Source organism: Ursus maritimus, unplaced genomic scaffold (genome assembly GCF_017311325.1).
Source record: "Ursus maritimus isolate PB19 unplaced genomic scaffold, ASM1731132v1 scaffold_2, whole genome shotgun sequence".
Lineage (NCBI taxonomy): Eukaryota > Metazoa > Chordata > Mammalia > Carnivora > Ursidae > Ursus > Ursus maritimus.
Genome location: NW_024424452.1, coordinates 39,028,935 through 39,053,118, shown reverse-complemented (window position 1 = coordinate 39,053,118; position 24,184 = coordinate 39,028,935). Strand labels below are relative to the sequence as shown.

General features: G+C 48.8%; 1 protein-coding gene across 1 annotated transcript; it reads left to right on the top strand.

Annotated features, from left to right (window-relative positions):
• Positions 1 to 326: 326 nt before the first annotated feature.
• Positions 327 to 3,229, top strand: LOC121103635 (hemoglobin subunit theta-1-like). The gene is given in 4 exon segments (XM_040634468.1): positions 327 to 450; positions 562 to 796; positions 849 to 1,029; positions 3,147 to 3,229. Coding segments are annotated over 4 exon segments (594 nt in total). The 5' UTR covers positions 327 to 355.
• The last annotated feature ends 20,955 nt before the right edge of the window (positions 3,230 to 24,184 follow it).

Here is a 24,184-nt window from a genome sequence, read left to right as displayed (position 1 = left end):
GGAAGAGGAGACATTTTAATGTTCCTTTACCCAATACATGCAGAAAGAGACTCAGAGTCTCGTAACAGGCTGGCGGGAAGGGAGGGGACTAAGCGGACCATCAATTCCAAATCCATGCCCAAAATTCAGTGCCCTAATACTAGCGATAATAATAACAAATTATTACTTTCTATATAGTAAACCCCACAAAAATGGAGCCGCAGGGTGCAAGGCCATGGGAAGGTCCCAGGCTCCGGGACCCCTCAGAACCAGACTCTAGGAGAGAGGTGCGGCGTTGGAGGCCCGCGGGGAAATCCCGCGATCGCGCAGGCGCAGTGACTGGGTCGCGCGGTCGCGCCTGGACGCAGGCTGCACGATGGTACTGTCCGCCGCGGACAGGGCGGCAGTGCGCGCACTGTGGAAGAAGCTGGGGAGCAACGTCGGGATCTATGCGACCGAGGCCCTGGAGAGGTGCGGGCCAGCAGCCCCCCGGCGCCCCACCGGCTCCGGGCTTTGCGCCCGCCGCTCCGGATGCACGCTTCCCAACTTCCCCGCGGCCACCCACTCGCCCTTCTCCCGCAGGACCTTCGTGTCCTTCCCCACCACCAAGACCTACTTCCCCCACTTCGACCTGCGCCCCGGCTCCGCCCAGGTCAAGGCCCACGGCAACAAGGTGGCCGACGCGCTGACCCTCGCCGTGGCCCACCTGGACGACTCTGGGGCGCCCTGTCCGCTCTGAGCGAGCCTGCACGCGCACGAGCTGCGAGTGGACCCGGTCAAGCTTCAAGGTGAGCACGCGGGCGCGCGGGGACCCGCCGTGGCCGGACGGCGGGGTTGGAGCTCGGGCGGGACGACTCCTCTGCCCGCAGTTCCTGGGCCTGCCTGCTGGTGACCCTCGCCCGGCACTACCCCGGAGACTTCGGCCCCGCCATGCACGCCTCGCTGGACAAGTTTCTGAGCCACGTGATCTCGGCGCTGGCCTCCAGCTACGGCTAGAGTCGGGGGGACGCTCGCGGGACCCCCAGCAGCCTCCGCGAGTTCTAGAGTTCGGTAAGTCCCGCGAGAAAGCCTCGGCCAGTGCGCGCGTGTTCTCTGGGATCTGCGGGTCTGCGGGTGGGGTCTCGAACCCACCGTGTTGGACCGGGCGCCCCCGCCGCCGCTGGGCGCAGGGGGTCATGAGGGTCGGTTGTCCCGCCCTCCAGCGAACTCGGGACCCTCGGTAGTGCCTGGGCCGGCGAGGCCCCAGCCCTGCCCGTCCCTCCCCCGGTCCGGACCCCGCCAGAACTGCGGGCCGGGTCAGCCTTCAAGCGAACGTGAGGAGCGGCGCCCCCGCTGCCACGCGCCCGGGACCTGCGCAGACCGAGGCCCTGGGGGCCTGGGGGCCTCGGAGGCCGGGTGGAAGGGCGGAGCCTGCACCTGGTGGGAGTCGTGCAGCAGACAAGGTGCAGTGGGGACGGCCGGGCCGGCTCACATCCCACACCTCCACGGAGACAGACGCGTTAGAGCGTGTGTTTTAAAGATTTTTCCTCTAAAATCAATCATAGTCATTGCAAACTTAAGAAAACAGCCCACTTACTGCACCTTCCTCTGTATCCCAGTGGGTCGGCACGTCCATTATCTCCTTCAACTCCCACCGCCACATGAGGAAACTGCGAACAAATGGGGAGGAGATGGGGGTGAAACCAAGTGCATGCGTGTCACACACACACACACACACACACACACACACACACACACACACAGGGCAGCAGCAATCCCAGCAGACATGCAACAAGCCCTTCCCGGAACATTCAGACATACTTTTCTTAAATGGTACCCTCAAAGTGATACTGGAAAACTGGACACATTGGACTGTATAGAGAAGAAAAACCTCGGTATAGAGGGGGAAAAACCTCAAAAATACACAGTTAAAAGAGGATTGGGAGAAAAATATTTGCCACAGATGGCAGTCGGAGAGATTATTCTCTCTCTTATATAAGACAGACCTCCACATTCTTTTCCTCCCTCACCTTTTTAAAGCTAGTCAACCCAATAGAAAAATAAGACCAAAGGATAAATAGGGAACTCATGGTGTCGGATGGCCGACAGACATTTGCAATGGTCCTCAAAGATGTGCATGTTTAAATGCTCCTTAACAAAACACTTAACAAAACAAAAATGAAAAAAATATTTAAAAAGGCATGATCTAATACACTTCTCGTGGAAGTTTAACTTAGAATGACCTTTGGGCAAATCTGGCGGCCAGTCAGTTAAGCAGCTGCCTTCAGCTCAGGTCATGATCCCGGGATCCTGAGATCGAGCCACATGGGGCTCCCTGCTCGGTGAAGTCTGCTTCTCCTTTCCTCTGCCTCACCTCTGCTTTTGCACTCATGCTCTCTCTTTCAAATAAATAAAATATATAAAAAAATACTTTTTGGGAAGGTAATTCAGTTGTACAGTTGTGGGCTGGTGAGTATCTGATGACTGGCACTCTGGAAGATGAGGAAGGGGCTATTATAAGCACTTGCCAGTGTCCATGGTCCATGACGCTTGATTTCAAGTTATCAACATGCTATCACTGAATGGAAAATAGGAAAGAATGCATAGTGTCGCCATTGTGTTGTATTTCCACTGTCCAAATACAAGGTACAATGGAGGTGAACACAGATGAAAAGAACATGATTATAGTAAGTTGTAGTAACTTAATTAAAAAGTAGTGAGTTTTCAGTATTACTTGTTTTTAACATAACCTATTTATTTGTAAATAAAGTTTATTTTATTTTATTTATCAGAGAGAGAGAAAGCACAAGCAGGGAGTGGCAGGCAGCAGGAGAAGAAGCAGCCAAGCAAGGAGCCTAACTCAGGGATCGATCCCAGGACCCTGAGATCATGACCTGAGCCGAGGCCGATCTTAATGGGCTGAGCCACCCAGGAGCCCCTAGTTTTTTAATAGTGGAGCTCTCAGAATTCCTGAAAATTCAGCATGAGCTAGTACGGGCAGTCTCCACACATCAATGGCTGTATCCTTTATCCAAAAAGTGCACCCCAGGCACATTTTGGTTGTGGAGTGGCTCTCCAGCGGTATCCTCTGCAAATGGGCTGCGTGGCCTGATGTCCCTGTTCCGCCACCTGTGATCACACATGGAGGTCCTCAGGAGGTCGCCACTGAAATTTCCACCAGTCCACAGGTGACAGCATGGCAGCCATCCCGCCAGCACTGCTGGTGGCCACCCCGACTATTACCGGCACCGCCTGGTTCCACTTCCAGTAACAGCTCCTGGAAGTTCAGAGCATCCTGGGGAAGCCATCCTCACCATGGGGTCTCCCAGGGCCAACCCAGGTCACTGGTGGGCAAACTTTTTGGGGAAGTTTACTCTCCCAGTCATAGCTACAGTGTCAGAGTCCCTAGAACACTCTCAATCTCCCAGGCCTCACAGCATGGTCACCTGGGACTTGGATATGGAAGCTTTGTGGAAGCAAAGAATGGGAAGGAGGTTGGAAGTGAGTGATTTTTCATTTTTACAAATGTGCAGAAAATCTTGCTCTGACCATTTGTAGCTAACTTTGATACAGAAACATTCACAACTATTGTCTTGGGGATTTTAATAGAAGTGAAATTTCTGGGGTGTATGGTAGCTGTTGGTAATATTGCCATGGTCAGCCTTTTCGCTACAGCTTCACCAGCAGGAGTGCCTGCACCCCTCCACAGGAGTTGGCAGCTTCCGTTTCATTACCAGTGAAGGTGAATGTCAGCTCCACATCTACTCTGTCAGCTGCCCACTGTGTCCATTCCCATCTTCCTACAGTGGCGTTCTTCATCAGATCCGCCCATGGAAGCCCTTCTAATGTAAGTCTGTAGAAGACTCTAGGTCATCTAAGCACCGAAATTACTTGTCTCGACTGGGCCAGCTGGACACCAGGCTAAATGGTTCTAAAAGCATCAGAGAGTACAACAAGATAATAAGGAACTTTCAGGCCAAAAACAAAGTAAAGGCGAGAACTCAGAGATGGAGAGGTTATCACAACACCTCAACTACCTGGTCCTGGAGGTATGTGCCAAATTAGCAAACTTGAGCTGGGATCTTCTTCCTCGTGGGCTCATAGGTTTAAAAAAAAAAAAAAAAAAGCCAGTATAAGGTGATGTGCTCAGTAGGTGACTCTTCCCAAAAGCTGTGGCCCCAGAAGACTACACCTACTGGACAAGTCCCTCCTCTCCTCAAACATGGGGCCTGAAAAAAACAAACAAAAAAACCCTTGTGTTTACCAAAAAGGGAACATCATTTCCTGATATATTAAAAATCCATGATCTGCAACCCAAATTCTTTTTTAAAAAATATTTTATCTGAGAGACAGAGAGACAGCCAGCGAGAGAGGGAACACAAGCAGAGGGAGTGGGAGAGGAAGAAGCAGGCTCCCAGCAGAGGAGCCTGATGTGGGGCTTCGGTCCCAGGACGCTGGGATCACGCCCTGAGCCGAAGGCAGACGCTAACGACTGAGCCACCCAGGCGCCCCTGCAACCTAAATTCTTATCACCTGAGTAGTCCCCCACCCAATCTCAGGCTATGGATTTCATTTAAAATGGTCCTGGGGCGGGCGCCTGGCTGACTCCAGTTGGTTAAGTGTCTGCCGGCTCTGGTCGCAGTCCGGGTCAGGTTTCCTGCTCAGTGGGGGCCTGCTTCCCCCTCTCCCTCTGGTGCTCCCCTGCTTGTGCACACTCTAATAAATAAAATCTTTAAAAAAACCCAAGTAAAAATAAATAAAATCATCCTGGACTCTGGGCACCTGGCTGGCTAAGTTCGTTGGGACGTGTGACTCTTGGAGTTGTGATTTCAAGCCCCACGTTGGATGTAGAGATTACTTAAAACTAACCAAATAAACATCTTAAAAAAATTTTTTTCAAAAATGATCTCGATTCTCATGGGCCCCGGCACCTACTAACAGAAGCAAATGAATCCCCCTAAAGGCACTTCATCATAGGCCACAAAGGGCAAAGAGCAGCAAGCTCGCTAAGCACACAAGGAGATAAGGCACCATGTGTAAGGGCTAGCAGACACAGGAATCAGCACAACAGCCCACAAGGGTCAGGCACTGAAGATGTCAAATTCAATTACAGGTGTGCCTCTTGTTATAAAAAAAAGAAAATTAAAGATGAGATTCTAAATATCTGCAGGAAGTAATAAAATATACAGAGTGACGTAGCACGTAAGAAGCTGGAATTGCATTAAACCTGTATGTGTGTGTGTGTGTGTACATAGAGAAGACATATTCATCAAAATTATAATTCAATGTTAAGTTTAACAGATAAAACACAATCATAGCGAGAAGTAGGGAACCTAACATAAGTTAAGAATACATTCTCCAGGCTACAGCCCCTGCACAGCCTGACCGGGAGCGCCTCCTGAAATTCGGTACCCTGGTGCCCTCAGGTGCCTCATCCTATCCTGACTCTCGTAAGGAAGGTACTTCAAGCAGAAGGAAAGCGAGCCCGGGAAAGCCTGAGATGTAAGAAAGAATGAACAAATACAGTGGTAAACGCAAACACTGATTATATATCATGTCTATGGGGTTATAAAGAAAAACCCCGACAGACCTAGACCACCAGACAGTAATAACTAGGTCAGAACTCAGTCATGACTCCATGGCAGTCAAGTGCTCTAAGTCCTTGTATCACGTGGGAGGCAAACAATGTTTTTATTAACATTAGATTTTGTAGGTGTATTAGTTTCCTGTTGCTGGTGTAATGCAAACTTAGTGACTTACTTACATTTACTCTCCTAATCAGTTTGGGAGGGCGGAAGTCCGCAATCAGTTTCACTATGCTGGAATCGACCCGCTGGACTGCGCTCACTCTGCTGAGAGTCTTTTGGGGAAACCCATTGTCCTTGCTTTCGTCCTAAGAACTGCACTCCTTGCATCCCTTGGTTCTTGGCTTCTTCCTCCACCTGTAATGCTAGTAGCATCTTGCCTTCTTCTGCAGTCCAATCTTCCCCGCCTCTCTCTGATAAGGACCTGTGTGATCACATTAGGCCACGACAATCCTGAATATTCCCCACCCCAAAATTCTTAATCACATCTTCAAACACCTTTTGATATAAGGTCACACTCACAGGTTCCAGTGACTTGGACCTAGGTCTCTTTGGGGGCTATCTATCATTCAGCCTACTAATACATCATGCATGCCAGTTGCAAATTCTCTGGCAACCACAGAATAAAAATAGAATGTATGACTTCCAAAGTAATCGAGAGGAAAAGAATGTTTAAGTATTCTAAAACAATCCCCTCAAAAGAGGCAAAAATGAAGAGAAACAGAATGAGTCTGACAAAGGGAAAGCCCAAGATAAAATACTATCAGCAAAACGAAATGTTAACTGTATTGATTGTAAATGAGCGTAATTGATCCAAATAAAGGGTAAGATCAGACACATGGGCTAAGACAAAGCACAGACTCAAAGTGTCACTAATAAAAAGGCGCCAGGGTCCCCACCTCCTGGGGACTACCTCACAGTGGCATTTTTGTACATTCATCAGCACTACCTAGCTCCAAACTTTCCATCGCCCCAGAAGGAAGCCCTGTGCCCAGAACCAGTCACTCCCACCTCAAGGTCACTTATCTATGTTCCGTCTATATGGATTTATTGATTCTAGATATTTCGATACATGGAACCACACAACATGCGGTCTTTCGTGTCTGGCTTCTTTTCCACTTAGCGGCATGTTTTCAAGGCACGCCCATGCTGTAGTGTGCATCAGGACGTCAGTCCTTCTTCGCTGAATAATACTCCATCGTATGAAGAGACCACATTTTGGGTTTTTGGCATACAACACTGCAAAAAACATAGGGGTGCACGTCTCTCTTCAAATCAGTGTTTTCACTTTCCTGTAAATACCAGTGGTGGAATTATTAGATATGGTATTTCTATTTTTAACTTTTGAGGAACCTCCATACTGTTTTCTACATTCTGTTTATCCTATTCAGCTGTTAATGGATATTTGGGTGGTTTCCACCTTCTGGCTATTCACAGTAATGCTGCTATACACGTGTGTGCTAAGTATTAGATCCATCTTGCAATTCTCTTGGGTATGTCTAGGAGTGCAGGTGCTGGGTTAGACAATTCTGTTTAACTTGTTGAAGAACTGGTTTTCCCCAGCATCTGCTCACCAGCAGTGTGAGTGTTCCAATTTCTCCACATCCTCACCAGCAATTATTTTTTCTTTCTTCCTCTCTTCGCTTTTTTTCTTTCCGACTATGTCTGTGCTAGTGAATACTTCTGGCTTGCTTTTAACCCACACAATTCTGTAAGGGGATGGGATGTCAGCCATGATTAATAAGCCCTCTCTTGTGGGGCACCTGGGAGCTCAGTTGGTTAGGTATCTGACTCTTGATTTAGGCTCAGGTCATGATCTCAGGGTTGTGAGACAAGAAGCTCAGGTTGGGCCACGTTCATCGCGGTCTGTTCAAGATTCTCTCCTTCTCGGGATGCCTGGGTGGCTCAGCTGGTTAAGATTCTCTCCTTCTCTTTAAGTAAAATCTTAAAATAATGCCTCTTGTGTGAGACCTTCTCCCTTTCAAAGAAGCAAGCTGTCCGTGTTGTGGCTGCCCAGGGGAGCCTCTTACTGACACCGGAGGATGGCAGCCTAATGCTGCCAACAATCGGTGTGAGTGTGGAAAGACCCCTTCTCCAGAACAGACCCAGATGGGACCCCTTGATTGCAGCCTGTGAAGGAGAACATGGCTGAGCCATGGCTTGACTCCTGGTCCTCAGACCCCACCACAAGATAACATATTGCCAATGATTTCCAGGTGTCAGGAGGCCGTGAGCTCTGGGAAGACAGAGGGGCTGTGAAGGGAAGACGGAGGGGTTTCCTAGGGAGCTGACACTGTTCCATTTCCTGACCCGCCCGGTTATGCAGAGCTACTTCTTATTCTGTGAGCTACTATTCTTGTAGGGAGAAAGGCTGGCACAGACAGGCAGCTGGACTGGTCTTGAGTCTCCAGGCATGTTGGACCTTGGGAGAGGTCCAAAGAGGAGGGTCCTGGCAGCCTCAGAAAAAGCCTCGGAATATATAATACTCACACGTATTATATAATATTATTACATAATTATATATACAGTGCCATATAATACCGCACTGCATATTACATAAATACATATACAGCAGCTTCCATATAAATGTACTGTATTATATATTACATATACAGTATTATATATATTATATAGATTTTTGTATTGTATATTTATATGCATATTATATCTATAATACTGCACCATATATTATTACATAATATACAGTATTTCATATATAGTAATACCAATCTGTTAGTTACATTTTACATATACGGTATTACATATACAATATAGGTCACTGTATTACATATTACATTACAGCTACAATTATATATACAATACTGCACTGGGGCACCTGGTTAAGCATCTAAGCATGTCTAAGCATCTGCCTCTTGGTTTCTGCTTGAATCGTGGTCTCAGGGGTCATGAGAAGGAGCCCCATGTTGGGCTCCACACTCAACAGTGCAGAGTCTGCTCGAGATTCTCTCTCCCTCTCCCCCTCCTGCTCACGCGCTCCCTCTCAAATAAATGAAATCTTAAAACAACAACAACAACAACAAAACTGCAGGCGCCTGGGTGGCTCTCAGCAGGTTGAGCCGCTGGCCTTCAGCTCAGGTCAGTGATCCCAGGGTCCTGGGATCGGAGCCCCACATCCAGGCTCCTGCTCAGCGGGTAGTCTGCTTACCCTCTCTCTGCCTGACCGCTCCTCTCAACCCTTGCTCAGTTTCGTCTCGCTGTCTCTCAAATATATAAAATCTAAAAAAAAAATACTGTAGTGTTATACGTACATAAGTACATATAAAGTATATATAATACTGCATGCATTACCTAATTACACATACATATTATATGTATACAATGGCATACTACGGAATTACATAGTCCTGCAGAATTTATACATACAGTAACAGGCTACTGCACCACATATTATATAGTTCCATGCACAGCATTATATACATAATACTGCACTGCACTATTACAGTTACATATGCAGTATTATTATATGCAACACTGTACCTTATTATTTGTTACATTATTACATACTACAATAACACCACAGTGTATATTTGAAAGCTGCTCAGAGTAACAGCTTGTTAGAGTCCTTATCACCAGAAAACATTTTTTGATACAGATGTTAAGTAGACTTCTGGTGGTAGACCATTTTGCATACACGTGTTCGGTGTTCAATCATTACATCGTACACCTAAGACTAATACCATTTATCAATTTTATCTCCATAAAAATAAAAAATCGGTGTGGGTCGGGAAGGAGGGATGAGGGGAGGGGCATAAGTCTTCTTCACCAGCCCCCTCACCACTTGCTCCCCCATGGATGTAAGAGGCATGGTGGCCCCCCTCCCAGCTCACACGACCACCTCTGGGAGAGCAGTCCCAACCCACAGGCTCAGCAGGATTAGGCTCCCAGGGAGGGGAAACAGAGAAGGGCAGAAACAAGGAGCCCAGAAAGCACGAGAGAACTTCTGGTGCACTGAAATCCAGGGATTCCCAGGGACCCCTCAGCCTTCCCTGGGAGCTCCTGTGTTATTCAGGGGGCTGGCCCCTGGCTGCGCACTCCTGTGGAAGGAGACAGTCAGTCCTACTGCACACACTGGGTCAGGGACCAAGGGCACCCGGGAGACCTTGCACGTGTAGTGCAGCCATCAGCTTTGTCACCTGTGATACAGCACACAGGGTGTGTGGGACCATAGACTCATGTGCCTGAGAATGCCCAGATTAAGCACCCGGGGATGTGGAGAACAAGAGGGGAAGGGTGCCTGTGGGGCTGCATAGGGACTGTGCCGAGTGGACATAAAAGCATTTAATTGTAGCTCAGAAACTGAGGAGTGACTCCTCCAATCCCCCTCTCCTAAGGCCAGAGTATTACCTTTGGCGGTGCCCCGAAAGGCCAGAGCTGGGGCCCTGCTTCTTTAAGGGACTCAGAAAGCAGCTCACTCTTACATCCCAGAAGAAGTGCCATTTAGGGTCTGAAGCCCAACTCCCATCACCCCCCCCCCGCTGCCCCTCATCTCCAGCTCCTGGCCACAGCATCAGCAGCCCAGGGAGACCGAGTTTGTGGTACTGGACACAAGCTTACTGTGCAGACAGACCCTGCAAACACTGTTCAGTAAAAGGAGGCTGTGCCTAGTCACAGGTCACGCACTCGGTGCACTCACTTACATGACGTGTCCACAATAGGCAGATCAAAAGACACGCAATCCGGTAGTGGCTGTCTAGGGCTGGTGTCGGGGAGTGACTGCCAATGGGTAACTGGGGTTTCTTTAGGTGATGAAATGTTCTAAAACTACGTTAGTGGTAAACTAGGAGTGTAACATTGTACATTTCTTAAAAAACACTACTACATTTAAAAGCGGCTACAACATGTTGAATTTTTGTGTTTAAACTAAAAAATCTACCTACAAAATAATAAAAATAAGTACCTACTTTAGGGTCCTCCCCAGAAAATCAGGGATGGGGAGGCAGGGCAGAATCTGTTCTAAGTCCTCCAAGTTTTTCTTATGCCTGAGTCAACTGTCCAAGTCTTTCCTGAGCAGGACACATGCAGGTCCCAAACCCCACTGCGGCCACCATCCCATTTAGGTGAGGTCCTCTTCAAGCACTGTGGGCACACCCCTTCTCCCACTTGCTCCCATCACACCTGGGTCGACTCTCGCACAGAGTGCTGCCCCAGCCAAGTGTATCCCACTATCCTAGGGAGGGATCTCCACATATCCAAGGACACAGTGAACCCCAGGGCGGTACTCCCAAGGTGGGCCCTGCTGGGGATCCCTATGGGAGTTCCCACCCACAGGCTGCAGGGCCAACACAGTCACTCAGCCCTCCCTTCACCAACCTGTAGTTCTGGGCCTGGCTAGAGACCCCTATTTTGAGTCTGGAGGGTGGCCCCAGAAGTCCCTGCAGGTGTCCTGCAAGGACAGCTCAGGCGCCTCTCTGCAGTTAGGACATACCACAGCCCACACTAGGTACTGGTCACTGTGTTCTCCACCACTGGACAGAAGGCAGAATCCTCAAGAACAGGGTCTGGGAGGGACTGGGGGCCCCCACACACAGCTCCTGCGGGTGGACATCAAGAGTCTGGACTCCACCATGGTCTCAGAGCCCTGGAGGATCTACCATTAGCGCAGCCCACTCAAATCTCCCCTCAAGGACTCTTTGACTGCCTCTGACACATCCCTGCTTCTATGTAAAAACAAGTATTTCCCACATTTCTGTATTCTTCAACAGGACTCAGGGTGGGGTAGTGACCCCTCTGGCCCCAACAACCTTATCATTTATGGGCGACTTCCCCTACGCACCCTCCACATTCCATCTGGGAGCTCTCCTCTGCTGGAACCCAACTGGGGTGAGCTACGAGGGGTCCTTGGAGTGTTGTGCATGGCCTTCGTCAATCTGACTTCCTCCTTTCCACCTGCCCAGGGCCCAAGACCATGTGTCCACTACCTCCTACACAGGAGAACAGGCAGAACTTGAAACCCATGAGGCTCAGGGGCCTCGGGTGCACCAGGGACAGGTGGAGTTGCCCCTAGCAACAAGGCTGAAGAAGGCCAGCTCAAAAGCTCAAGACCACCTGCTCCCCAGACAGACTAGGGAACACCCACGTGTGGAGAATTAGTACAGCTTCCAGTGTCTCAACCTCAGCCTTACCTTTGCAGCTGACACCTCATTACTACTCCTAAGTCCAGGGATGTCTTTCACTCTGCCTTTTCAAACCACTCCTCCACAGATGGTGGTGATGGCTGCACAACACATGAACACACTTAATGACGACTGAAATGGTTAAGTTTTGTGTATTTTACTTTTTTAAAAGCCCACCCCTCAGAGGCTGGGGATGGAGTCATCCGGCTCATTAGCTGAGCATTCTCATGCTGCCTGACTTGGGGTGTCTTCTGCCTGCTTCAGCCTGTTTTCGGCTTTCATAGGCCAGGCAGCAGAGCAGTCGAGCATCCACGATCCCAGGCCTCATCCCTTTGCCCTCCTCCTTAGGACCACCCTTAACCCCACTCATGGCTTTGCACCTACCTGCGTCTACTTCCCAAACCTAGAGGACACACCTCTACTCAACTAGCTTAGGGTCTACACTACCTACCAAGCAGATCTTTACCCTTAGCTTTCTGGAAGCACCCACCTCCACCCCCACCCCCTTGGCCAGTATATTCCAGCAAGGCTTGCACCTGGCTTGGCTTGGAGCCCCAGACAAGGGCAGTGCGAGGAACACCCTGATGACACTCAGCCAGGGAAAACCTATGCTGCAGGAGCACCAGATTCTGGCAGAGAAGAGCCCACAGCAGGACTACCAGCCACATTACGGTGATAGGGGCCACAAGACCCAAACCCGAGTGACCACATGCCCACTGAGCCAACCTCTGCACAGAGGGAGTAGGGATGACTGTTTCCACACTGAGCCATCAAACTCCCTCCTAGAATAAACCAGCCCCCTTGCCTCCAAAAGTGAAAAGAGATCCCTGTTATCCTTTTCAGAAGGGCTCATTTTGGTCTCTTAATAAATGTGGCCGAAACGGCTGAGAGCATGGCTACCACCAGCTCTCTTGAGTTGAACTACGTCCTTGTGACTGTCATGTGGATATTCTCAAAGGCCTTTTCTTTGTCCTTAAGTAACTCCCAAAGGGGGAGCTGCAGTGTGGTTCACTGGACCCAGGCTGAGACGCGCTAACAGCAGACTAAGATGGGCAGGCCTTCCTAAAGAAGTGGATGTGGAATGGGGCACCTCCCTTCTCCCCGCAAACCTGCTGTGGTCTGCATCAAGGGGCGGAGCTGTGCAGCCCAGCAAGCAGACAGCCCTGCACATTGCACCAGACGCTCAGGGCAGGGGCGACATATGCCAGAGTCAAAGGAACATCTAACAGTTTAGAGTCATAATTTCTGAGGGTGAGCAAAGCTCCACGGAGAACACCAGTGTGGAAGGCACGGTGAAGTCTCTAGAGCACAGAGGGACAACAAGACCCCGCAGCAGTAAGAGGCCGTCTGTCAGGATTTATTTATTCTACTCAACATAACCCCAGAATACAGGAGCAACTCTGTACATCTCCAAAAACTCTAGCTAGCTCCAAAACAATAGAAATTGTAAACTACAAAAGATGAGTTGTATTCAGCAAATATAAAGGGTAACTTTAGGCTGTGTCGAGATGTTTGTATCAGATTATTTACAGGCCCAGATGTAGGTTCAGATCTCGCCAGCCTCCCTTTTCCTCCGACCTCCCTTGCTTCAAGTCTTCCCGTTGGAGCTCTCAGCCTCCAGTCAAGCGGCCCCTCGCTCACTGCGCCCATGCTCCCAGGATTCCTCCCTCGATGCCCGCTCTCTGGAGAACCTGGGAAACGAGAACCCAGAGGCTCAGAGGCCGGCAGCATCCCCCTTCTGGCTGGCTCCTTGACCGAGCAACTTGGACCCTCAACATCAGGTCAGGAAAGGCCGAGACGCAGCACCGTGGGAAGCCTGGCAGGCAGGGCAGCCATCTAAGCGTAGCCACTACAAGGGAGTGTTCAAGCAGCCACTCAAAGTGCCATCTGTAAAGATTTCTCCTAACGGGTAGGCTATCGCTGCAACATGAACAAAGCAAAGAACCACGAAGCGCACGTGTGGAGTCGGTTCGTTGCATAAGCATGAAAGGACTGCGATCAAGCACACAAAAAGGCGCCCACGGTGCTTACACAGTGCTAACCTCGCGGTACGATATGGAATGTTTTCTGGGTTGTTTTCCTTAAGAAAACCACAGCAGAGTAAGCAGGCCTGGTCAGGACACAAATCCCAGGGAGCTCTGTGTATTGACAGGACACCAAGCATGTGGCAGGTCTGGGAGCTGCGCCCATGCCAACCACCTCTGGCCTCTCAATGTGCTCAGGCCTGAATCCATCTGCTGCTCTGAGCTTACAGCTCCCTGTGCTCTGGAGCCCCGACCATTCTGAAACTCCTCAAAGGCTCCAACACTCAGTTCCACAGATGACCAGCCAGGCTCCTGAACAAAAACTGAACCCATCCCTACCAGGTATGGCCAACAGGCCCCAGTGATAGACCCCAGAAGACCCTGGGAACACAAAGAGAAGGGGCTCCTCCTGGTTGCAGCTACTGAAGGAGTCAGAGTAGTTACTTGTATTTCGCACTCCGGTCCTGGAAGCGGCGGTGGCCCGGCTGTGGCTCGGGGAGCAGTGCGGTGCGCCGATGTCTGTCTCGGGACGGGATCGGGACAGCTTTTCGTCGCTCCCTGGAGGCGGGCCTGGACCTCCTGCGGCCGCCGATCCGGGAGAGCGTGACCTGCAGCAGACAACCAGAAGGCTCTGAAGGCCATACTACATCCACAGTAGTCCTTCTCTCACAGTAGTTTCTGCGGGATGCCTCAGTGGCATCTCCCCTCACCTCCTAACAAATTTACACCTGGGGCTCACAATAGTCGCATCAATTCAGAATTATGGCCCCCTCCACTGATGCTTCCTGAAAAACACCTTGCCAGGAAACACCTGCCACCCACAGGCCTCAGCAGTACCTTCTGACATCCTCTCTCATTTACAGTGGGTCCCTCATGTGGCACTAAGCTTCAATCAACCTGACAACAGAGGGGATAAGACTAAGCTTGGTCCTACTGGCCCTGCCCACCAGAAAACAAGTGTGAAGCTAAAGAATCTTAAGGAAAAATGCATGTGGAGGGGAGCCTGGGTGGCTCAGTCTGTCAAGTGACTCTTGTGTTTGACTTGGGTTGTGATCTCAGAGTCATGGTCGAGGTCCACGTCAGGCTACACGCACAGAGGCAGCGTCTATGCGGGACTCTCCATCTCCTCTGCTGCGCACCCGCCCCGTGCACCCTCTCTCTCTCTAATAAATCTTAAAAAAGAAAAAGAAAAAAATCCGTGTGGGGGAAAAGGGCATTTGAGAACATGTTAATGGATCTGGAAACCTACCTCCTTCGATCTCTGGTTCTTGATCCAGACCTAAAATGGGAAAAAAAAAAAAAAAGAAAGGATGAATAATTTGCCCCAAACAGCCCCACCCACAGTCTACAAGGGGAATAGTATCGGCTTCCACTGAGGTCCTGTTATATTCTGAGGCTCACCCATTCTCGGGCCACAGCTCCAAGTGTCAATGCTCTGTATGGCCAGCCCCAAACTAGGGTCAAATGCTCTCTGAGTTCAACAACTCTGGCTCTTCAAAAATTCACTCACACAGCTATGCAGACTCACACAGCAGTTGCAACGCTGGACAGGATCTAAAGTCACCAAAGGGATTAAAAGCAAAGCCTCGATTTCCAGACACAGGTCCATTACTAGGTGAGGTCACATGACCTCACTTAGAGACATCTCTAATAACCAGCAATCCAAGAAATACAAGACACAAGGTTCTCCTTTTACACTCTGTTCTGGCAGAAATTAACAAGATCACTAGCAAAATGTGCTGAGGGGATGTGACAGGAGATGTTCACACAACATGCACCTGAAGGATGATCCAATTCAGTTTCTTGAAAGCAATTTTTCCAACACCTACTAATACTTATATATTAAATTCCTTGTCCTCTCTAATTCTAAGAATTTTATAAACCCTCAAACATATCCAAAATAAGGATATGACCACTGCACTCTTTCAAAAATAGTTTTATGGGGCAGCTGGGTGGTTCAGTCAGTTAAGCTACCAACTCTTGATTTTGGCTCAAGTCATGATCTCAGGGTCCTAGGATTGAACCCCACGTAGGCTCACTCAGCCCCGGGAGTCTGCTTGAAGATTCTCTCCCTTGCCGCCCCTCTCAAGTAAATAAAATCTTTTTTTTTTTTTAAAGATTTTATTTATTTATTTGACAGAGAGAGAAAGCCAGCGAGAGAGGAACACAAGCAGGAGAGTGGGAGAGAAGAAGAAGCTTAGGCTCTAGTGGGAGAGCTGACTGGGGCTCGATCCCAGAACTCTAGGATCATGCCCTGAGCCGAGCAGATGTAACGACTGAGCCACCCAGGCACCCCTCAAATAAATAAATCTTTAAAAAAAACAAAACAGGGAGCGCCTGGGTGGCTCCAGTAAGCATCTGCCCAGCTTCAGCTTCAGGTCATGATCCCAGGGTACGAGGATCAGCTCCTCTCCTGCTCTCCTGCTTGTGTTCTCTGTCAAGAAATAGAAATAAAAATAAAATCTTAAAATAAAATAAAATACAGAATAAAAAACAAAACAAAAAAAAAAACAAATTGGGCCACCTGGGTGGCCTCAGTTGATAGAGTCTGCCTCTGGCTCAGGTCAGGATCTCAAGGTCCTGGGACTGAGCACTGGGCTCTCTGTTCAGTGAGAGTCTGCTTCTCTGTCTGCCCTTCCCCCTGCTCTAGCACTCTCCATGCTCTCTTTCACTCTTTCAAATAAAATCTTTATCTTTTTAAAGATTTTATTTATCCTAATCAGAGAGAGAGAGAGCACGTGCACGCACACACAAGCAGAGGAGCGGCATGCAGAGGAAACACCCGCGAGGCAATGGCCCAATGTGGGACTCTTCTGGGATCGCTATCCCCACAACCGAAGGCAGATGCTTAACTGACTGAGCCATCCAGGTGTCCGTAAGTAAAATCTTTAAAAAAACCACAAACCCCACAAAAAACAAAAATAGCTTTATAGAAACATCAAAAGTTGAAGTGGGGACGCCTGGGTGGTTCAGTTGGTTAAGCGTCTGCCTTCAGCTCAGGTCACGCCCCAGACTCCTGGGATTGAGTCCACATTGGGCTCCTTACTCAGCAGGGAGCCTGCTTCTCCCTCTCTGCCTGCTGCTCCCCTTGTTTGTGATATGCGGCTCTCTCACTCTCTGACGAATAAATAAATAAATCTAAAAATACATCAAGGCGCCTGGGTGGCTCAGTGGTGCGTCTGCTCAGGGGCGTGATCCCGGGGTTCTGGGATCGGAGTTCCTTGCTCCCGGGCTCCCTTCTCCACTGGGAGCCTGCTTCTTCCTCTCCTCTCTCTGCTCCCCTTGTTTTGTGCGTACCGCTCTCTCTCTCTCTCTAATAAATACATTGAAATTAAAAAGGATAGGAAACAAAAGCAAACATCGAGTGGGCTGCATCCAAACTAAAGCCTCTAACAGTACAGTCACAGTCAACAAGACGAAAGGCCGCCTAACAGAGGAGAAAACGTGTGGGCCAAATGCTGACAAGAATTCGATATCCAAATACATAAAAGAAGGCCTGCAACTCACAGGAAAAAAACTTCCATTAAAAAGTAGGTAGGCGCCTGGGTGGCACAGCGGTTAAGCGTCTGCCTTCGGCTCAGGGCGTCCGGCGTTGGGATCGGAGCCCACATCCAGGCTCCTCCGCTATGAGAGCCTGCTTCTTCCTCTCCCCCTCCCCCTGCTTGTGCTCCCTCTCTCGCTGGCTGTCTCTATCTCTGTCGAATGAATAAATAAAATCTTTAAAAAAAAAAAAAAAAAAAGTAGGTAGAGGGTCTTGGGGCGCCTGGGTGGCTCAGTCAGTTAAGCGCCTGTCTTCCGCTCAGGTCATGATCTTGGGGGTCCAGGATGGAGCTCCGTGTCTGGCTCCCTGCTCAGTGGGAGTCTGCTTCTCCCTCTTTCACTGCCCCTCCCCAAGCTTGTGTTTTCTCTCTCTTGCTCTCTCTCAAATAAATATAAATAAAGTCTTAAAAAATTTTTTTAGGCGCCTCCAGTGGTGCAAGTCGTTAGCGTCTGCCTTCGGCTCAGGCGTGATCCCAGCGTTCTGGGATGGAGCGTGAGCTCCTCGCTGGGGAGCCTGCTTTGCTTCTTCTCCCCACTCCCCTGCTTGTGTTCCACCTCTCTTGCTGGCTGTCTCTGTCAAAATAAGTAAATAAAATCTTTAAAAAAAATTTTTTTAAATAAATAAAAAATAAAAAGCAGGCAGAGGATCCAAACAGACATTTTTCAAAACCAACACACAAGTGGCCAACCGGTACACGAAAGATGCTCATCACGAGGAAAGCGCAAATCAAAACCACAATGAGAGATATTATGGCCTCACACCTGTTAGAAAAGCAACACCCACCCAGAAGCCTTAAGAGATAACAAATAAAACAAGACAAAACAATAAGACAAACAAACATGGTGCGAAATAACAAGTGTTGTGAGAACATGGACAAAAGGAACACTCGTGCACTTGTTGCTAAAGGCGGGCCAAGTAAACTGGTAGAGCTGCTGTGGAACAGTAAGGAGGGTCCTCGAGGTAAAAACAGAACTACCACGTGGTCCCATGACCCTACTTCTGAGTACTTATCCAAAGAAAATAAAATCACTGTCTTGAAAAGACCTCCACACCCCTATGTTCAGTGCATCATTAATTGTAGAGCCGAGACACGGAGACAAGCTAAGTGTCCAAGCGACAGATCCATGGATAAAGAAGATGTGAGGTATATACACAGCGAACTGCCCAGCACAAAACAGAAGGACACCTGCCATCTGTGACAACATGGATGGACGCGAAAGGCATTATGCTATTTAAAATCAGTCAGACAGGAAACGCCTGGGTGGCACAGCGGTTAAACGTCTGCCTTCAGCTCAGGGGCGTGATCCGGCGTTATGGGATCGAGCCCCACATCCCAACTCTTCCGCTATGGGCCTGCTTCTTCCTCTCCCACTCCCCTGCTTGTTCCCTCTCTCGTGGCTGTCTCTATCTCTGTCAAATAAATAAATAAAATCTTTATAAATAAATAAATAAATAAAACCAGTCAGACAGAAAGACAAGTAACGTATGATCTCAGTGATACGCAGAATCTAAAAAAAACCCAAACTTCGCAGACAGAACAGGCTGGTGGTTGCCAGCGGGGGTGGGGATGGGCAAAGATTGCGAAGGTAGGGAAGAGAAAAAGGCTACTGCGTTATGCCATGTCACTGCAAGGACACCTTATCTGTCAAGAGCACTACTGCTGGGGAAAGGTCTCACATGGACCCATACACATACACACCCTGCCAGAGCAGTGGTCACTTTTGTGTAAAAAGGGACTGAAGTGTTTTACAACAGCCGCTTTATACTGCTTTCAATCTATTTTGTTTTTGTTTGAGTCTCTTTACAACCAAAATCTGTTAGATAATTAAAGTAATGAAAAACACAAAAGTACAACAAACACTTATTTGTCATTTCTGAATTATACACAAATTCCTCAGGAAAGCCCAGCTTCTGGGCCTTTCCGAGACAGTGAGCTGTACCCCATGACAGTACAGTCCTGGCTCAGCCTTTTCCATGAACTCTGACCAGATGTCTCAAGCACCTCAAACTGAAATATGGCCACAACCAAATTCTACTCCCCACCACCCCCTCCTCACCCCAGTACTGCTCCCAGTCTTCACCAGCATCACCCCTAGAGAGTGGCAACTCCAGGCCAGAACCCATGAGGCCAGCTGTACTCCCCCCTTTGCCTGCCTCACCTCCTTGCAAGCAAAATCTTATCAGCTCTACCCACAACACACCCAGACCCTTCTCACCCCTCACCTGTAACTGGCAGCTCCTTCACCAGGACTCTCGCTGCTTCCACCTGCCCCCTGCCACCTACGGCTTGTTCTCCTTGGGGCCCCACAACCCTCAGTCAACTCCAGAGTCGGCTCAGACCTAAAGGCCCTCCTGATGGTTTCCGCTAACTCTTTCCAATGGCTGTGACAGAGCTCCCAGCTCAGAGAGTCTCAGCTCCTGCCCGACTTGTCACCTGGCGTCCCCATAGAGGCAGGTCAGGGCACGCCGGTTCCTCTCCTGTTTCGACTGCTCAGCCCTCCCCTACACGTTCGAGCAGAGTCAGGTCGCCACTGTCCGCACCACACAGCGCTCCCCCAGGCCGCGAAACCCCGCTCTTCTGAACAGGCTGCATGTTTGCTTATTCGTCTTTGAAGGGCCACGAGGTCCGTGGCCGACCCGACTACTACAAGCCAGACTGCAAGGAAGCAGCAGGCCCCCTTGGAGGCATGTGCTGTGGACTCACCTCCTGCTCAGTCGCTCCTCTCGCTCTCTCTCCTCTCTCCTCCTCAGTCGATCCTACTGATTTCTCTTCTCACCTTTTTCAGCCACAGTTTTCTAAATAAACAAAAAGTAGGAAAATGAGAAAGAAAAAGTTATACCAACTGGAAATTATGAATATTTGTTTAACAAAGCCTTTTATGGGGATGCCTGGGTGGCTCAGTCAGTGAGCTTAACTCAGGTCATGATCCCAGGGTCCTAAAGTCAAACCACCACTCGGCCGGGCTCCTACTCGATGGGAAGCCTGCTTCCTCTCTCTAGATCCCCTGCTTGTGTTCCCTCTCTAGCTACCTCTGTCAAACCAATAATAAATCTTAAGGAAAAAAGCGCACTTTTATATGACCTCACTTATTAGTAATTTAGATATCTAAAAACTCTTAGGAAACGGAACATAGTCCTTTAAAACTTCTAACAGAAAACACATGAAAACAACGGCTTTCATAAACTCATATAAACTCGAGTGACAACTGTATTGCTTTAGGGCTAGCCTAAGTCTCCAGAAATTGGTCTTTGCTTCACACAAATCCCGAAAGTTCATTTTTACCCAAAGGAGACTGCACGCACTTCCCAGTAAAAAAGCATGTGTCTGACCAAACGTATTCTGCAGCCCAGGAGCAGCCTGTTTGGAGTGCTGAGCGCTACACTGGCTTCAGACCCGCTCATGGGGACAGCAGGCCGGAGACAGGCCGTGAACACTCCACAGCCCGGCTGGCTTTCTTGTTTGCTTGCTTTCTTCAATATTTTATTTTAAATGCATCCTACACCCACTTTTGCGGGGCTCAAACGACAACCCGAGATCAAGAGTCACGTGCTCTACCCAGTGAGCCAGCCAGGTGCACCGCAACTGGTGTTTAACGCAATATTACCTGGCTCATCAGGCTTGATGGTGACACAACAGAAGACGCTGGAGGCATCAGAAAAACTCCACTATGGAACACTACTGACACAGCTTAAGCAAAGCAGTAGGTCCAGTCTACATAACCCCACCCCAATATCAACCAAAGCACGTGCCCCCACCCCTCTGCTGATGGAATGAAGCCTAAGGGGGAAGTGAAACGAGGCCCGGGAGACAAGGGTCACCATTCTTCTCATGCTCATGAAGGCACAAGGATGGCCCACCATCTCAGGAGAGACTGGAACCAGGCCCCCCGAACAAAGGGTACAGCAAGGACTGAGCGAGAGGGGCCAGCTATCCTCCTCAAAGCACTCTCAAGGTGTGAGAGCCCTCCTGTCTGGCGTCTCTGGCTCTCCACCCCCACAACCTCACTTGTCCTGGACCTGAGCAGGCACACAAGGATGGACACATTAAGGTTAAGGATGGGGTTTCGGCCCCTCGACTTACATGCACACCTCTTCCTAAAGGGGATGTGACCAAGCACAAGGCTATGGTGTGCTATTAGCTCTTTTTCAAACCTCTCTGCTTCCCAGACACTGTTCTTCCACCCCTAAGAGAGAAGGAAGGCCTTGCATCGCTATTACCTTGGCGTATGGCCTGGAGGTGTGAGCACCTCTGGGGCCACTGGAAATGAAGCCATCTCTGATTAGGGCCCCAGAACTCTCCCCCTTCTGCCTGTTTAGAGGTGCACTTATGTTTTCTGTTATTAGTTGAATAGCCATTACCAAAATCGGTAATGTATTTGTGTTGTTTTGGTCAACTTTGTACAACTCATACTGCAAAGATAAAGCATGCTTTCTAGTTAATACTTAAGTTCTTTAGGGACGTCAGGCTGGCTCAGCCAGGAGACCATGTGGCTCTTGATCTCAGGGTTTTAGCGTTTCAGCCCCATGGTGTGTGTGAAGATTACTGAAAAAGAAAATCTTAAAAAAAAGCCCAAAACTTAAGTTCTTAAGGTTTCAGGGAAAATTTCAGTACAGTCTACATCTCTGTGGAGAGATACATGTTAAAAACATTAAAGGCTTTCAGGTATAAATATCAAAACAAAATTGTAGGGGTGATATGAAATGGAAATACAATTTAAAGGAGAAATGGAAGGGGCAACTGGGTGGTTCAGTCCCTTAACACCTGACTTTAGCTCAGGTCATGATCTCGAGGCTCTGTGCTCAGTGGAGAGTCTACCCCAGGGATTCTCTTTCGATTCTGTCTCCCCCTCTGCCCCTCCCCTTGCTCCGTGCATGCTCTCTCAAATTAATAAATCTTAAAAAAAAATAGTAACAAAGTGTATCACTTTTCAGAGTGTTGGGAGCTCAGAACAAAATATTTTCAGGCCAGTGGCTGCCACCCAGCTCCATTCAGTGCCAAGTTCACACCTCACCTACTGGCAACGCCCTCAGGTCTGGCTGCCCTACTGCTACTTCTAGGGTCACTAGAGGCCCTCCACCTTGACTGTCATAGAGTCCCAGTCAAGTGCCATTGACTCCACCAAATTTCACGTGTCTGGAGGGAAGACCTGCATAGTTCCCAGCACCCCACCTAGTGGTCCCGAAACACAACAGGAGCACTCCCGCAGTCTGAAAAATAATTCAAAATATCTGAAACATACTCACCTTTCGGCGTTCCATACCCCAAAATAAACTTCAGAGTCTAACCGAAACTGAGGAGCCTTGAGAAGAGACAAAATGGCCAGCTGTAGACAGCACTATCAAAAACCTCTGCCTGTTCTCGTCCTTCCAAGGAGGCTCAAGGCAAAAGGCCAGAAAGTGTGATCTTCTATCTAACCTAACCACTATCACGCATCCGTCTCTGCCCAAAAGAAGCTTGGAGACTACTAGCTCTTCCATCTCCAACCAATATTTATTTCAGAGGTATGCAAAGGCTCTTTGTGCAGGACTAGACTCTGTGTTTTCTTCCTGCAAACAAGTGCAGACTAAATAAATATCAAGGTCCCTTTAGTTCTGAGACCTTAGTTCTCTTGTGTATCTGAGTGATAAAATCTGAATACTTCACTATAAAACTCAAGGCATGTTCTTAGAAAAGACAAAAACAGCAGTGCCTGGGCGCTCACTCTTAAGTGCCAAAAGTTGCTTCACAGTCTCCAGGGTCCTGGGAGTCGGAGCCCCCATCAGGCTCTCTGCTGCTCAGCCAGGAGTCTGCTTGTCCTTCTACCCCCCATTTGTGCACACTATCTCTCAAGTAAATAAATAAAATCTTTAAAAAAGAAAAAGGTCAAAACTCAAGGTTTCTATAAGTTAATAAGAAGGCATAGCAAGACTTCTTGGGTTTCTCCAGAAACAACATATTAGCATTACCTCAACTGATCAAGCTTCTCTCGGATCTGAATGAACCCCAAAGTGTAACTTGCCCCAAGTGGTCTGCAAGGCGACGGTCATTGTCATGGAGGCCAAAGGTAGGCCCGAACAGACCTCCTGAACACGCAGCTTCTGCTGTGTGAAAACTGGATGCAGGCATGGAATTTCCTGTATTCTTCCTGGACAATGGGAACAGAGCAATGAAAATAGAGTACACAGAACCACAACTAAATATTCAACCCCCAATGGAAATATTTGAAGGGACTATAGGGTGACTTAAATAAACAAAAACTGAATCTCAATTTCCATCGCTTCTTTACGAAATGAACCTAACAATCATGATTTCAAAGCAATAAGAACATTCAAATTCTCAGACAAGCAGGATGTTGTCTGTTCTCAAGCCAACAGGAAGACAGATCTCAGTTCTGCGCGGTGGAAGCTCTAGGAGAACAAGAGAAGCAAGGGAGGCTCTTCAAAAAGGGAGCCTTCAAAAAAATAAAGCACAAGCCCAAACCAAATAAACAAGCAAAACACACAGAGCCACTCATGGAGACTGTAATCCGCGTCCAGAAAGCTGTATGCCAACGCTGCCCTAAAAGCTAAAATTTGGAGACGGTTTCAATACATTAGACACTCTCTTCAAATAGGGAGCTTACGTGTCTGATGGGAGCAGGCAAAACACACCCCCTCCAGCATCCACTCCAGTCCAGAATGGATAAAATACAGAAGAAATGAACATGACATGGCTCCTCTAGATGCTGATTATGCAAGAATCAGCTCGCCTTCAAGACCCAGGCTTTAGGAAATATATATTTCAGGGGCGCCTGGGAGGCTCAGAATATTCCAATGTTGAAATCTGTCTTTGGCTCAGGTCTGTGATCTCAGGTCCCTGGATGAGCCCCACTGGGCTTCTGGCTGGCTCAGCGGAGAAGTCTACTACCCTCTCCCCTCTGCTTGTGCACTCTGTCCTCTCTCTCTCAAATGAATAAATGAAAT